At 38.6% G+C, this 17,046-nt stretch overlaps 2 protein-coding genes across 3 annotated transcripts; one reads left to right on the forward strand and one right to left on the reverse strand.

Moving 5' to 3' along the window:
* Nucleotides 1-254: 254 nt before the first annotated feature.
* On the reverse strand, nt 255-12,865 carry LOC112056206 (nuclear receptor subfamily 2 group C member 2). 2 transcript variants are annotated; one of them, XM_052889280.1, is made up of 12 exons: nt 12,669-12,863; nt 11,505-11,634; nt 10,387-10,536; nt 9,511-9,626; nt 8,161-8,275; nt 7,270-7,380; nt 6,157-6,252; nt 5,383-5,554; nt 3,836-4,037; nt 3,351-3,498; nt 2,888-3,009; nt 255-1,629 (listed from the first exon to the last, which is right to left on the reverse strand). In XM_052889280.1, the coding sequence occupies exons 2-12, from the start codon at nt 11,626-11,628 to the stop codon at nt 1,519-1,521; spliced, it is 1,467 nt and encodes a 488-aa protein (XP_052745240.1). In that variant the 5' UTR covers nt 11,629-11,634; nt 12,669-12,863; the 3' UTR covers nt 255-1,518. The 2 variants fall into 2 exon arrangements, with proteins under 2 accessions (XP_052745240.1, XP_052745241.1); XM_052889281.1 differs by lacking the exon at nt 2,888-3,009 and having other exon boundaries at nt 12,669-12,865.
* A 401-nt stretch (nt 12,866-13,266) lies between these two features.
* On the forward strand, nt 13,267-15,586 carry LOC112056205 (U3 small nucleolar ribonucleoprotein protein MPP10). Its single transcript, XM_024096586.2, has 2 exons — nt 13,267-14,866; nt 15,319-15,586. The coding sequence occupies exons 1-2, from the start codon at nt 13,381-13,383 to the stop codon at nt 15,561-15,563; spliced, it is 1,731 nt and encodes a 576-aa protein (XP_023952354.2). The 5' UTR covers nt 13,267-13,380; the 3' UTR covers nt 15,564-15,586.
* Nucleotides 15,587-17,046: the final 1,460 nt, after the last annotated feature.

Below are 17,046 nucleotides of genomic sequence, written 5' to 3' on the forward strand. Positions count from 1 at the left end.
TATGCTAAAGGTGACATCATTCTCGTCTTAAATTTTTTGTTCAAATTGGGATCTCTATTATCCCTTATTCTATGAAACCCACCGAACGTAAATCTATGATGAAACCTGTCGTAAAATGCAATGTGTTGTACTCTGTACCGACTCTTAAATCTATGGTTTTTTTTAGAATAAATGAATTTTGGCTTGACTAAATTAAATTGCCATATGAATATGAATGAAAAAGATGAGTGCAGTTTTGAAATAAAACCAAAAAGTTTTTAAAAATACTTTACTTATACAAATATGCATTGTATATAAACTAATCTTTATTAATATTATTCTCATCAAAAATAGTATAGTTCAAAATAATGTATATTCTAATACAATTGGACGGCAGTTTTTAAACATTATTTCAACTAAACTTAACAACTTACCAACTTAGTAGTTTCATTCATATAATATGATTATAGAAGGCATTGGAAATGATCTAACATGTTTGACAAAAGTCTTCAGACAAAGCCAACATATTATCAAATTGTTTGACAAAAGTCTTCAAACAAAGCCAGCATATCAAATTGTTTGACAAAAGTCTTCAAACAAAGCCAGCATATCAAATTGTTTGACAAAAGTCTTTGAACAAAGTTGGCATATTATCAAATTGTTTGACAAAAGTTTTCAAACAAAGCCAGCATATTATCAAATTGTTTGACGCATTAGTTTCGACAAATACTTCGATCGTTTACAAGGCGCCTAAATATCTTTGTATTATTATGAACACAAAATAATATTACCTAAATCTTTATTTATTCTAAAATTATTATCTAATAAAATATTTTAAAGCAATCTAAATCATAAACAAAATTACAAATTGATTATTATAAACTACACTGGAAACTGGAGTAAAATTGAATAAAATTTAAATTTCTAATAAATCAATATTTATCATTATTATATTTATCTATCAGTGGCGAAGGATGGAATTTAGATGAAGGGAAGCTTTCCCAAAGAGAAGGAAGTCATAGTGATACAAATTCTGGTTTCTCATATACCGTACAATGAAAATGCATGGACTTTTAAAGGTAACCCGGCGCGAATCGACTTGCATGAACACTTCGCTGCTGTTATCTATCTATGTTTTCTTTTTATGTGGATAAAGTTACACACGTATTGTGTTATTTGTTTTAGTTACGTAGACACGTGTGTTGTATTGTCTGAGCTTATATCTATTTGGAACGGTTGACCCGATTTCAATGGGACTTTCACTGGAAGACATAAAAGGTAATTGAGTAACATGAAGGCTACATTTTTTAACTCATTTTTGTTTCTTAGTAACAAGCTCCGAAAGTACTGGCGATTAAAAAAAAAATATTTTTTACTTCTTTATAAAATTTTTAGTACATTTTTCATTTCTGTATCATTTTGAAAAGTGGACCCAATTTCGGACATCTCCTTTCTTTCATACAAAAATACTAATATTGGTATTAAAAATGGGGGGACTAAGGAGGAGAAATACTCAACGACCTATTCAGTATTTGCCAATCAACGTTCAGCGTTGAGTAAGTACGGTATAACTTCGTCGATGCTCACGTCGCCGACGAATCCGACGAAGAACACATCCTCGATGAAACTACCCGTGAAGGTACGTAATACCTGCAAAAAAAAAAAAAAAACAATAAAGTTGAATAAATGTAATTTTTTCACAGCTTCAAGGGATCATAGATCTGAGTCATCATCATCATTATTATAAACCCATATTCGGCTCACTGCTGAGCTCGAGTCTCCTCTGAGAATGAGAGACGTTAGGCCAATAGTAACAAATAAAAAAGAAAAAAAAAATAACGTCCTCCTTTTCTGAAGTCGGTTAAAAATCGTTGGTAGGTAACAGTAGCGAAGGCTGAAATTTTGTAATAGGTAACTCGATCATGTGTTTTTTAGTCATGCGCGCAGACGTTAATTCTAAAAATTGTAGAAATGCTGTGGTAATGTTCCTATTTTGAGAGTATAAAGTAAATTACATTTATTTATTTATTCATTTAAGTTACATTTCCATTATAATATTTAACACGTGTCATAGATAAAATGTCATAATAATTCTTACAAATGGAACCCTGTGAGGGTGTTGTAACTACAAAGTAAAACTTAACTTAACCTAACATGAGATAAGATAAGTAGAGAGGCGGATTTATTATTTTTTGGTCAAAAAGTCATTAGTTTTATAATATACTTTTTCAAGCAAAAAGTTTTTAATGTTAATAAAAATTAACCTTTTCCTTAATGTTTTAGATAATTTATTATATATTTTTATGCACATCTTGTGCGGGCCAGTACTGTGCATTTTTAAAATTTGACTTTGGCTGTACTAAGTTTAATTTACGCGCACTCCGTAATTTATTTTTTCGTGGCAATTCATTTAATTTTTGAAAAAATTCGGGATTTTTCCTTACGAATTTGCATGTTTCTAAGATATATAGACGGCCTCCGTGGCGCAGTGGTATGCGCGGTGGATTTACAAAACGGAGGTCCTGGGTTCGATCCCCGGCTGGGCAGATTGAGATTTTCTTAATTAGTTCAGGTCTGGCTGGTGGGAGACTTCGGCCGTGGCTAGTTACCACCCTACCGGCAAAGACGTACCGCCAAGCGATTTAGCGTTCCGGTACGATGCCGTGTAGAAACCAAAAGGGGTGTGGATTTTCATCCTCCTCCTAAACAAGTTAGCCCGCTTCCATCTTAGACTGCATCATCACTTACCATCAGGTGAGATTGTAGTCAAGGGCTAACTTGTAAAGAATAACAAAAAAAAAAAAATACAGACTTGGTAATTTAATGAATATGTACAAAAATAATTGATTTTTAAAAGGTAAGCCGCTAGGAATCGGGTTGTTTAGACTCCTCGCTGCTGGTACGTTACCGGCAGGCGCAGCAACAGCGTGGCGACCCTCTCGTCGTCCGGCTGGCAGGCGGCGCGCAGGGAGCGCAGCACCCTGGCCTGGTACTCCTGCAGCTTGCGCGTCAGGAACTCGGGCACGCCGTCTGAGACCAGAGCATCATTCATCATTATCAACCCATATTCGGCTCACTGCCTGAGCTCGAGTCTCCTCTCAGAATGACGGCGACAAAACTCAGCCAGGATTAATTTTTTTGTTAAAAAGAATATGTGTCTGGCACAGAGTACTGACCTGGTGAGAACAGGCACAGAGTAATGACCTGGTGAGAACAGGCACAGAGCACTGACCTGGTGAGAACAGGCTCTGATTACTGACCTGGTGAGAACAGGCACAGAGTACTGACTGGTGAGAACAGGCTCTGATTACTGACCTGGTGAGAACAGGCACAGAGTACTGACCTGGTGAGAACAGGCACAGAGTACTGACCTGGTGAGAACAGGCACAGCGCACGCAGATGCGCGTACTCGCGGTCCGACAGCCGCAGCTGCTCCGCGTGCGCGATGAACTGGTGCAGCCGACACAGCATCGCTGACACCTCCTCGATGCGCTCGTCCGAGTAGTCTGATATTGTTATCTGCATCAAAAATACATTTAATTGACATATTCCGTAAATAACTATTACAATTACTATAGTATAATAGTTGAACCAGCAAAGGTTGTTTTGTTATATGAAATTCTTTCATACTAAACTGAAAATCGATTGAAAAATGAGCCTTACGTTTAGCTCCGCAGCGTCACTTGGATCATGTTTACCTCAGCGTCACATGGATCACGTTTACTGCAGCGGTGTCACGTACATCACGTTTACCTTAGCGTAACGTGGATCATGTTTACCTCCGCGTCACATGGATCATGTTTACCTCGGCGTCACATGGATTACGTTTACCTCAGCGTCACATGGATCACGTTACCTCAGGATGCGACAGGTCAGGTGTGGTCTGCTGGGCGGGCTGCGGGTGCCTGGCGTCAGCGCGCTCGCGCAGCTCCGCCTGCAGGTGGCTGGACAGCATCGGCAGCAGCGTGGACAGCCCCAGCGCCTGCGACCAGCGCGCCAGCCCCAGCACGAACAGCTCGGGCCAGCACTTGCGCAGCAGAGTCACTTGGATCTCGAATCTATGGAATTGTTTAAGGGTTATAGGTAAAGGACACTGCATCAACCCGTACTTTGGTGGCCCGGCTACACTGGGATTTCAAACTCCGCGTTGGGTGTTTGACGATAACGTGTTACACAAGATCAGACAATAACAAAACAATGCACGACGTACCTTGGACTGCTACTGCTCTCGTTGACTCCACGTACAGGGAATTTTTCTTTGTTTTGACGACGCATTGGATTTTAACCATTTCAACGAACTGCCGGTTTTATGACAACAGCTGTCATTTCGAGATGAACCAATTATGAACAGTAGTATCGTAGTTATAATTACGATGTGCATGACAGCAGTGTACGTAAGCTGTGTTGCCATTGCCTTAAATCCTGTGCAACGTTTTTTATCGATGGCGTGAAGGTTGAATTAGTGGAGGCATAACGGAACAGACACAAACAAAAATCTTCCTTATAAATATAAAATAAAAAATCCGTTTTATAATATGGATATTTATTCGTTTTTATATTATTTATATTGATATTTGGTTGTCTTGACAAATAACGTCGTTAATAACATAGAAAGTAGTCGGACTCATTTTCGAATATGTATGTTGTGTGCGTTTTATTTTGACAGTCGCAGGTCATTTAATACGAGTAGTCGTCGACAATGACTGCTCACGACTGATGCACCTGACGATTTCCCACTCGCACAGTCATACGGCCCCCGTCGCCCGCATACCATGGGACTATCACCAAGGAACTTGCCAAGCTTTGAATGCTACATCATGCCTGATGATGATTGATGAATATAGGCTATATTTTATTCCCGTATTCCTAGGGATACAGGAACTACGCGGATGAAACCATAGTTGTTTGCTAATTAAATATAAATAATAAATAAATATACTTAAACAATACACATCACTATCTAGCCCCAAAGTAAGCATACAAAGTAGCTTGTGTTATGGGTGCAAAGATAGTTGATATTATAATATTAATATACAATTATATACTGCATATAAATACTTATATAATGTATAAATACACACAGACACTGGAAAACACCCATGTTCATCACACAAATATTTTCCAGTTGTGGGAATCGAACCCACGGCCGTGGATGCAGAAAGCAGGGTCACTACCCACTTCGCCACGCAGCCCTCAATTAAATATAAGAATGTAATTGAACAATCCGACTGAAGCCATAGTTTTTTTTTATGTATAAGCGAGCGCTTAGCTGCAATTAATGCAGCCTATGATGGAACACGCTTGCCTAGAAGATGCCATTCACTCTTGACCTGAAGATACCCATATTGTAGGTGTAGGGAAAACGGAAGCTGGGAGAGCATTCCAAAAAGTAGTTATACATACGACAGAGCGTTGGCGGCGGGCAGCGCCAGCACCCAGCGCGCGCAGGCGGCCAGCAGGCGCGCGCCCGCCTCGCACGCGGCGTGCAGCCGCAGCGGGGCTGGCGGGCACCCGGCCGGCAGCTGCAGCGGCAGCTGGAGACTCTCCGCTGTGCTCAGTATGCCGACCTCTTCACCTGCATTGTCATGATCGATCTAAATGCTTCGACTCATAATTTTCCTAAAATCTCATTAAATACAGATATGGTTACTATTCTTTTGATGTATTTTTATCTCTCATTTATTTATTAACTCTTTTTTTTTAATTTTTAACAATGTCAATATAAACACTATTAAACTAAATTAATACAAAAAAGTAATGATTCGATGTAATTATTAAAAATTATGATTTAAAATAAAAAAAAATAAAGGCGAAAAATAGTAAACAAACTTTGCCACAGGTAACATATAAACTTTCAAAAGTTCAATATATAAAGTCTGAAAAAAATTACGATCTAATTGAAGGATATTTAAACAATTTAAGCCTGTTTTTTAAAAAGGGTATTATATAATAAATAACATGAATAGTTCAAAAAACTAAAAAACACGCTTGATACCCATATTGTGGGGGTGCATTTCAAATAGCCTGTCCGCCATATTGGATTTGTAATGACGTTCTAGTCATGTATAGTCAACAGAACTCAAAGCGTGTACAAAATTTCATCCTAAATTAAGATTCCAAGATTTTCTTACATTTATAGTTACGTGTGAAGCTAATATAAGCGTGTAAAAAACTGACCATCGTTCTGCTGCGCGTCGGCCGCGTGCAGCGACGCCAGCGGCACGTCGGGCGGAGTGGCGCCGTACGCCGACTGGAAGTACTCGTTGATTGCGCCTGCACACAACACCTCAAGCTATCAGGGCTGTTATAGATCAACATTATCAACCCATATTCACTCACTGCTGAGCTGGAATCTCAGAATGATAGGGGTTAGGCCAATAGTCCATCACGCTGGCCCAATGCGGATTGGCAGACTTCACATACGCAGAGAATTAAGAAAATTCTCAGGTATGCAGGTTTCCTCACAATGTTTTTCCTTCACCATTTGAGACTTACATGTCTCAAACGGTGTATTTAAAAATACACACAACTGAAAATTTGGAGGTGCATGCCCCATATCAGATTCGAACTCTCCAGAATCAGAGGCAGAGGTCATATCCACAGGGCTATCACAGCTTTTCTGTTATAGATATTCTAACTATAATAATGACTAGCTGATGGCAAATGTTTTGCCGTATAAAATGAAAAGTTTACAAGCACTTTTGAAATGTCAGTTGAATATTTCTATCTACAACCGGTTCGGAAGGCAGATAATCTCTTTTATACAAAAAATTATAAAACATCGATTAAAGAACGGGTGATAGAATTCTGTATATACATTATTTTTGCCCACAGAATATACAAAACAGATTGCACTAAAATCAATAGAGCCATTTTGAAGGACAAACACGTGATATTTATATATTGAATTTTTCTTAATCAGTCAGTTTGATAAAGAAACTATTTTACTATTTATGTTTTGAGGTTTCATATTTATTTGAGAGCGCGACCTCTATGATAATGTGTGTTCGATAGACTGCTGAATTTATGAAGGCCACAAATCAGATTTACCACATCAGCGTCACATGGATCATGTTTACTTTTGAAGCGTTACTTGTGTATCTCTGGTAAACCGATTTCAAAAATTCTTCTACCACGTGAAAGCCACGTTATTTGTGAATTTCCTAGGCTATATTTTATTCCCGTATTCTCACGGTACATAAATTAAAATGGTTGAAAGGTTTCAAGTGTTAAACCATTTTAAAGTCCGCTAGTTATTTTCTATGACCCTGTGGAATATTTAGCACTCACCGAACTGTCCCATCTTGAAGAGGTTCTTGGCGAGCTGCGTCTGCAGCATGAGCTGCTGCCGCCGCGCGCCCTCCACGTCCCCGGGGGCACCCGCGCCCAGGTATGGGGACACTGGGGACAGATGATATTTCATCATCATCATCATTATCAACCCATATTCGGGTCTCTGCTAAGCACGAGTCTCCTCTCAGAATGAGAGAAGTTAGGCCAATAGTCCACAACGCTGACCCAATGCGGATTGGCTACTTCACACACGCACGCACGTATGCAGGTTTCCTCACGATGTTTTTTTTCCTTACAAAATCACCGCAAAAAGTGATCCGAAAAATAGGCTACAAAACTGAGCGCACACATGCACAATTTTGTTTTTAATTCCATTATGTATTTATGAATATAGTTTTTACACTTCCTGAACACACAACTCGACATTGTAGACGATATTTAGGTATTATTTGTTTAAATAACGTTCGTTGTTGACCACAACTAACATTGATAACCCAATACGGCATTTTTCCACAAAAACAGCTATGCTATGTGTATAAAAATATATAACAAGTTGCTTCCAAACTTACGTCAACAACCTCTAAATCAATTTAAAAAAAATCTTTTCTTGTGGTTGTTAGATTAGCTTTTATTCGGTGAATGAATTTTTATACTAATGTAAATGTAAATTGTTCTTAGACTTTAATTTAATTTGCATGCCAGAGATGGTCGAATGCATTGTATTATATTTGGATGTATTCAGCAAATACAGAATTTGTATTTGTATTTGTATTTTGAGATGTCGAAATTTCCACTTTTGAGCGTCTCATTTTTGATGCGCATCTAACAGTATTTAGCATCATGGCAAAACACTGTTAAAGAATTATATAGAATACAATGAACCCTCACCCGGGTTCCCTTTGTTGATACCGCAGGCGACGGCGGCGGCGAAGGCGAAGTTGAGCGCGGGCGCGGCGGGCGACACCGCGCCGAACGCGTCGCTCGGCTCCTCCTTCGGGTTTATCTGCGAGGTACACCAACGTCAGTATGGGCCTCATACAATGGCATGTATATTTTGTATTCCAAATCTATACAAATACTAGCGGACCCGTGCACTTCTTCCCTATCCCTACCCTACCCCTAACTTATCCCTACCCTATAAATATAGACAACATAAAAATACATTTACGCATTCGTTAACCTATAGCATAAATCTTAGAATCTATACTATAGCCGAATCCAACGAATACCGTTTACTAACAAACCGTTGCTTAGCAACCAATGACAGGCAGGTGTTGACTAACTATTGGTCTCTATTAAAATATTATTATCATTATGTATGTAAGTACCTACTGGAAATTACTTAAAAATACTTGAAATTAATAAAATAATGTAAAGGTTTTTAATTATATATTTGTATATATCTATACTAATATTATTAAAAGAAAAGATTTGATTGTTTGTATGTAATGCATAAGCTCCGAAACTGTTGAACCGATTTGAAAACTTCGTTCAGTGTTAAGAAGATACACACAATGATAAAGTACACAGATGGTACACAGGTAATGAGGTAATGATAGGGTAGTTGTAGGAGTAGAATAAGACAGGGAATGAGTCAAAGCGAAGATTGACGGGGTCCCGCTAGTAAATATATAAAAAGACAACTGACTGACTTTACAGTACTGAAATTTTCGAATTGGCAGCACAGACAGGTTCTTTTTAAACATGACGTGTTAGCCGATTCTCAGGTACTGAGAGCTTTTTAATTTAGTAAGGTTACACTACCAATATAATATGGCTAAATACAAAAAACACACAACGTCAATGGTGTTGTATCGTTTACGTTTAGCATACTTCAATTGGTCGATTGATTAAAAATAATCCAAATGTTTAGAACCTGTGATTTAAACTAACTTATAGGGCTGTCAGATATTTAATATTAATAAAACGGATTATAACTTTTGTTTTAAGCATAATTTGCTATGTTTTACATCATTGACGGTTTAGTTATATTATAGACTATAGAGTCGAAGTAAAACTTTATTGTTTAAACGTGAAATGGTGTTCAAAACACGATATTTTTTATAATTGAATATGTGTCAACCCTATTTATCATGATTTATGGTTTGTTTACATCGGGTACTCATTGGTTTCGGCTACAGTATATTTAAAAAAAAGTGTCTACTAGCCTATTAATACTTAATTAACAGGCCTAGTTTTAATGGTTAAATAGCCAGAAGCAGAAGATGCAGGCCATACCTGCGCCTGCGCCTGCCCCGCGAGCCCCAGCAGCTTGGAGTAGGCGGCCTGGCGCTCGTGGTCGCGCCCGTCGCCCTTCGCCTTGTCCACGATCGGCTTCCTCTCGTGTTGGACCGCTGTCCACACAGTGCAAGAATTACTGCTCGGTATTGCATACTTCAACTTAACTGACTGCCTCACCGATTCAATGGTTATCCTATGTGGCTTCGGGTCAGGAGGTCCTGAGTTCGAATCCTGGGTGGGGTCATCGAATACTTACTGAACTTTTCTTTCTTTTAAGAAATTTTCAGTTAAAATTCTCAGTCTGTAATTGGGAATTTTGTGTAGCTACATCCACTTGCCTCTGAGAGCATGTTAGGCTGTTGGTCCCAATTTTGTTGGTGTGGTTCTCAGCCATTTTTAGTTCACAATAATATTGGCAGCAGCATCCTCAGGATATGTTGACTCTCTTCAAATTTTACTCTTTTGCAATTGCACGTTGTACAGTCAACATCTCCTGACCTGAGGATGCTCTGGTTTTGGGGTGAAACGTACGTAAAGAGTATTTTGTCGGACCTGGGTGACGTTGTCGCATGGGTTCGTCGGATTTTGGCTGGTGGGAGGCATCGGCCGTGGTTAGTTACCACCCTACGGGCAAAGATTTACCGCCAAGCGATTTAGCGTTCCGGTACGATGCCGTGTAGAAACTAAAGGAGGTGTGGATTTTCATCCTCCTCCTAACAAGTTAGCCCGCTTCCATCTTAGATTGCATTATCACTGTAAGCCCACTAACCCATTGTAACAATGCTGTTACAATATGGTCCGGTGCCTTACAATCTGTCAGTGATGATCCATGGTCATCCTCAGCTCATGAATGGAAACACATCAGACACTCACAGTCGCTCCGCATGCCGCAAGCCAAACACTTCTGCAGGCGGCAGTACTGGCACCGGTTGCGGTGGTGCTTCGTCACCTCGCAGTTCATGGTACCACGGCACTGGTAGCCCAGCTTCTTGCGGATCGAACGCTTGAAGAACCCCTTGCAACCTGAAATTTCATTTTAATATTATATTTAACCAAAGTTACTGATATACATCAAAATCAGCTCAGCTAGGCAGCCTTCGAGACACTGTGCGAAATCTTTACGTCCCAAGTTCAGTGCCTGAAAGCAAAAGTCTTTGAACAGTCCATGTTGCTAGTGATGACCGACTGCAGATCAGAGACTTGATCTCGATGGGCCTCATTAAAAGGCTCAAAGTCATTTAGTGGGCAATTGAGCAAGTTATGTTCAGGGTTTCTCTGCATGATCATATCAGAAATGAGGAGATCCGCAAATGAACCAAAGTTACTGACATAGCTCAGCGAGTTGCAAAGCTAAAGTGGCAATGGGCAGGGCATATAATTGAAAGAGACAATGGACATTGATTGCCAAGAACCTGGAATGGCGACCCTGTACTGGAAAGTAGTGTTGGTCAATCCCCCACTAGGTGGTTCGACAACATCAAGTGGGTTGCGGGGGACCGCTAGATTCAGGCAGCTCGAGACTGATGATTGGTCCATATCCATGCAAGAGGCCCATGTCTAGCAGTGGACGTCCATCAGCTGTTAATGATTGATATATTTACACCGTCTACTTGAAATAACTATCAAATCATAATGGGGTTGAGTCTCAATCTCAACATCTCAATATGGTCTCTTTAAACAGGTCGAGTTTTCAAACTTTTTCCTATGCTGCTTTCGCCAGATCATCTATGCCTAATAAGAGCATATTCTAAAATTTCAGAATTGAAACTATTGTGTTATCCGAAATGTTTGGATTGTATCGCGTTGCAAGAACTCAGTGATGAGTAGATAAGTGCTCGATATGGGTTTGAAACTACTTAGGCATACTCCGACATTGTATCATGTGAGTTTTAGCAGTGTTTCATAATCAATTAATAAGAGCATATTCATCAGCATCATCCAGTTAGTTATATTAGTAGCAGACTAGTCAGATTCTACTGAAACTGTAATACCTTCACAGCTAATGGCACCGTAGTGTCTGCCAGAAGCCCTGTCTCCGCAGACGATGCACAACTCCAGTCCTCCTACGTCATTGCCTGTGCTATACTTCAGCTCCATTGGATCAGGTGCCTCCATCACAACCTAAATACAAATAAGACTGACTTCAAAAATTTCACACAAAAACTATGATGTCTGTGATTAGTTTATATTCAGCAGAAGTGGTTGCAAGAGGCATACTAATCTTTTTAACTATTTGTTTAATAATTTTTAGGGTTTGGTAGTTCACAAGGACACCCTTATACTCTCGCTATGTCCATCTGTCTGTCCGTCCATCCATCTGACTGTGTGTCTGTGTAGCAACTCATCTAGGGATTCATTTATTTTTTATAGTATAGTTTCTACAAAATACAAATTGCCCGTAGATGAAGTTTTTTCATTATTATGGTTTAAGTAGGCCCACAAGAGCTACATAGTTACTTTTGTGATTCAGCTCTTTTAATAATAAGTCATGCAGCTCTGATTTTCAGCTGGAATCACAGATCAGGTGTCACCACAGCCCACACAACCTAATAATCTAAACTAAGACCTATACTGTAAAATTGAGTAGGAATTTGCTGGATACAAGCCTACTCATCACTAGACAGCCATTGATGATGGATCATAATTCATAATAAAATTTAGTTAAGTAACAATGAGTTACTGAGTACTACCTGTGGCTACTCCACAAATAATCTCTCAGATTTTTAACTTTGAAGAAATGTTCTGAACCCCTGACAAATGTATGCTCATGATTGTTCGAGTATATAAAACGTGAATACATGAAATACCAATTATACAAACTCACTTTGGCATTATGATATTAGTATGGATAAAAAAGTTCCAAATGAATTTTACCTCTCAATAAATGAGGTTTATTTATCACTAATGAATATTGATATAGTCACAAATGCGCGGAGCAAATACAAACTGAACCTTTCACTTCAGATCATTATCAAGTACTTGGCATTTTGAACTGGTTTTAACATTGCTAGTGGGCGGAAGAATAAAGAATTACCGTGAAATGATCTTCAAACTAAAGCGTATAGTGCAAGCTCGATGTTCATTGGACTAGAAAATGTTAAGTTCAGCCATTACTTTCAGAATTCAGATCATGCATTTCTTTTCTTACAACATACCTATGGTTTCTTTGGATGAATAGCTTCCTTTGCTATTGTCACTTGGATCCCTCTGTCTTGAAGCTACGATTAGTAGCTAATTTACTTTGTACACTTTGCTTTTAATTTGTTTTTGTTCATGTGTTATTTATATAAACGAAAAATTATTGAAGGAACTTCTATTGTGGAACCTTGGCTAAAGTCACAGATCACTTTATAAAGTCTACACTCGACCAAAAAAAAAAATCTTGTCACAAATTATAGAACGATGATTGAACCACAGATTGAACGACCATAGGTTATCTTATACAAGTTGACATATGTCAATGATTGAAAAATGACTGAAATTATCTGTGTTAATCAAAAAAAGTGATCAATTTTTCACTGAAATTAATTAATGAAATTACTGAAATCAACTTCCTATTTTTACATTTTCAAAATGAACACAAGCACGGCAGACTACAAGCAACATCCATTCAAAACCCCAAAAATATATCCCACAGATATTAAAAACAAGGAGGGAGTTGGACCGTTAGACGGAGAGTCTGGCTACGTGATAACAGAATGGAATGGAAATGAATGTGTATTTGACATAGTCAGTTGTCAGATGTCAAAAAATCGTGGGACAAGTTCGAAACCCAACTAAACTAAACTAACTAAACCAAACCTCGTGTTTATTTTATTTTTAAAACACCTTGTTTTGTACGAATGATACATTATTTACCACATAAATATGGCACTTGTAAAGATGGAGAAAATGCTCGAAAGTTTTAACGCACTCACGGAGAAACCGGTGAAGTATTTAACCGTACAAAATGATATAAAAGATGACCTTAAAAACTTGGTTAAAAGTTTGTACGACTTCACGAAATCACAGGAGCAGCTCGGTAAGTCAAAAACGGATCAGGCTTTGCAGAAAATTATCGTGAATGACTTCGACGAGGAACAAATATGGCAGCAAATCGAGTTGCAAAATTCCCAACGCTGGGACCAGTTTGTATGGGACGTCGCTAACTGTATGTCTGAAAAAAATGATCTGACGTTCCCTGTGAAGTTCCCTGAAGAGGAGAAGGCTTTAGAATCAGAAGAAGATGAAGATGAAACGTCTGAATTACAGAATGATATCATATCAGATACTGAAAATGCCAACAAAAATATGAGCACAAGAAAAACTGTAAACAAAATTAATAAAAGTAAGACAAAGAAAGGTAAGACCTCTATAGTTGATGATCAGTTCTTTAAATTGCAAGACATGGAGACGTTTTTGCTTAACGAAGAGAAAATGGAAGGTAAGAAAAAGCCAAGTAGCGATGATGAAGAATCAATAGATATGTTTGAGGATTTAGACAGCGAGGGTACAGAAGAGGATGGGGGTAAGGAAATGATGTATACTGATTTCTTTAATGAAAGTAACGATGAAGCGAGTGACAATGGAGACATAGCTAGTGAAAATGATGAAAACATTGATATGGAGGTAGATTACAAAAAACCAGATAAAAAAGTAAGGTTTGCTCAACCTGAGTCTGACGACAGTCAATCTGATGACAATAGTGAAGTTGCAACCCAAAACACAAAAAGTGTAGAAAAAGATGAAAAGAAGTCAGATTTTGAATTAAGGCAGCAGAGGTTAAAACAACAGATTTCAAAATTGGAAGAGAAAACATTAACCGAAGCTCCATGGCAATTGAAAGGTGAGATTGACGCATTGAAGCGACCACAGAACTCATTACTAGAAGAGGTTCTTGACTTTGATTTGACAACTCGTCCACCGCCGATAATAACTGAGCAAACCACTGTAACATTAGAAGGGTTAATACGACAAAGGGTAAAAGACAAAGCTTGGGATGACGTTGTCAAAAAAGAAAAGCCAGTGGACGACCAACTAATGTTCAAGAAACCTGAAGTCCTCGACCAATCAAAGAGCAAATTAAGCTTGGCACAAGTTTACGAGAGCGAGTATTTAAAGCAGAAACAAGCGTCATCCGGTCAAATAGAAGAGGAGAATGAACCAGAAGTTCATAAGGAAATACGTGAAGCCATGTCTAAACTATTCTCAAAGCTAGATGCGTTGTGCCACTACCATTATACTCCGAAGGCTGCTCAAGCGGAGGTCAAGATTGTTAGCAATACACCAGCCATTTCTATGGAGGAAGTGGCACCGGTAGCCACAAGTGATGCAGCGTTACTTGCTCCGGAGGAAGTTAAGAGGAAACGGAAAGGTGATTTATTTTTGTTTCAAATTTTTGCATGTTGTAAAATTAAGAATGATTTTTACTTGTATGGATTTTGTTTGTTTGTATAGATTTAGACTCATACTGTAGGATAATTAGATATACTGAAGGATAATTTCTTCATTTTTGAAATATCAGGTACATTTCACTCACTAACCGTCAGATTTAATAGATACCAATGTCCTAATTACATAATATTATTAGTTTTAGACTGGTCGATTTTATTGACAGTTTCATAGTTAAGATATGGGACAAGCAAAATTTAAAAAAAAAACACACTTCAAAAATTTTTGCAATTGTGAATTCTAGTTATTTTTGGTGATATTAATTTATTATACAATAATTCTTAATTTTTTTTCTGCAACATGCTGGTGTCTCCTTTAAAATTTTACTTGTAATATTTGTATAGAAACTAAATTATTAAAACTTATTAATTTCAGGTGATCTGATGAGCAAAGAAGAGAGGACACAGACAGACAAAAACAGGGAGAGAAGGAAAAAGAAGCAGTTCCAGAGGAAGAAGGGCCAAGTCACCAAGGTCACAGAACAGAGAAACACAACCAAGGCGGTGGAAGCTAACGGCAAATCTCTGAAAACATCCAAAGCATTCTTCCAACAGTTGAATGACAATGCAAATAGTTTAATTAAAACATCTAAAAAGATTGTTAAAAATAAAGGACAATAATAAAATAATTTTGAAAAACTTTACTTTTTTTTTTCATGTTTTTTTAAAAGGGTTCCATTCTCAACGAGGAACCCTTATAGTTAGACCATAACTGTCTATCCATCTTTCCATCCACAGTCTAACTCAGTGACTTAGTACTAGAAAGATGTAAAAGCATATTATAGGGTCCACGAACTACAGCCGCCTAATCAAAATTTAGTAAAATGTAATCCATAATCTCTTAATTAATTTGGTCCTTTCTGGGAAAAAACTGCAGAGTAGACGAAAGTCAAAAAAAGGAATCTCTTCCCTGGTTAAGTGTGTTTTATTGTTTACAAGTTAGCCCTTGACTACAATCTCACCTGATGGTAAGTGATGATAACTTGTTAGGAGGAGGATGAAAATTCACACCCCTATAGGTTTCTACACGACATCGTACCGTAATGCTAAATCGCTTTGCGGTACGTCTGTCGGTAGGGTGGTAGCCACGGCCGAAGCCTCCAACCAGCCAGACCTGGACCTATTAAGAAAATCAATCGGTCCAGCCGGGGATCGAACCCAGGACCTCCGTCTTGTAAATCCACCGCGAATACCACTGCCCCCCCCCCCCCCCCCCCCCCAACTAATTTAGATAAGACAAAATATCCTCATGTCACCAAACGTGATGGGTCTATGCTCCATATTTCCTCTTCTATACGGCGGGCGCTCTGGTCCAATAGGGGGTTAAAATAGGCTGTTACACCAAATGAAATAGGTACCTACTATTTATGTATATTTAAGCATAGTTTAACTAACAATGTTTCTAAAAGTTCGACTTACAAAAGATTATTTTTGTAGTCGAACTATAAAACCATCCCGTACAGGCATTCGGATATTAAGTTTAGTTTTGTCATTAAGAGAGACCGTCATTCGGCTACGTCTGTGGCACTCATAGAGCAACACGCCTGCGAGAGGATATAGAGCTTTTAATTCTGATTAATTTTAGTTATCTTCTTCTTTATCGTTACTTCATTTGTGTGTGGTGGAAAGCCTCAGTATCCGTCGCCATTCCTCCTACCACATTCGTGGAACCATGGAGAGTGGGTTTCACTTGGTCAGGCGCATTGGTGACCATTTAGTTACATTATAATTTAGGTTGCGTTACCTACTCGAAATACGACGCTATTAGTTGGGCTGCAACGGTGACAGCGTCGTTCGCGAAATGGAAGGTATTGAACTTGTGGTCATTGATAATTTTAGTTATAAGTAAGACATCTTGTGATCTAAACTGTTAAACATCTCCCCTGCATGTCTAACATGCGACATACGACAGATCTCGTGTAGAGAAATAGACAAATTTCAACCAATATCAGCAAAACCGGAAATACCGCTTTTTAATTGCGTTAGGACGCGATGTTACTTGTCGCTAGTCGCTCTTCACTTGTCGCTTGCTAGGCATACTGCGAAGCGTGGGTGATGTAGCTCGCGATACGACAGGGTGCGATAAACCGGACTACGACGGAGG

The sequence above is a fragment of the Bicyclus anynana genome, chromosome 25 (assembly GCF_947172395.1).
Source record: "Bicyclus anynana chromosome 25, ilBicAnyn1.1, whole genome shotgun sequence".
In the NCBI taxonomy this organism is placed as follows: domain Eukaryota; kingdom Metazoa; phylum Arthropoda; class Insecta; order Lepidoptera; family Nymphalidae; genus Bicyclus; species Bicyclus anynana.

Coding starts and splice junctions, on each gene's coding strand:
- LOC112056206 (XM_052889280.1), bottom strand. CDS start 11,628: ATGGAGGCACCTGATCCAATGGAGCTGAAGTATAGCACAGGCAATGAC. Junction 7,381..8,160: donor TATCAACAAAGGGAACCCGG/GTGAGGGTTCAT, acceptor ATCTGTCCCCAG/TGTCCCCATACCTGGGCGCG. Junction 5,555..6,156: donor CGACGCGCAGCAGAACGATG/GTCAGTTTTTTA, acceptor ATGACAATGCAG/GTGAAGAGGTCGGCATACTG.
- LOC112056205 (XM_024096586.2), top strand. CDS start 13,381: ATGGCACTTGTAAAGATGGAGAAAATGCTCGAAAGTTTTAACGCACTC. Junction 14,867..15,318: donor AGTTAAGAGGAAACGGAAAG/GTGATTTATTTT, acceptor TATTAATTTCAG/GTGATCTGATGAGCAAAGAA.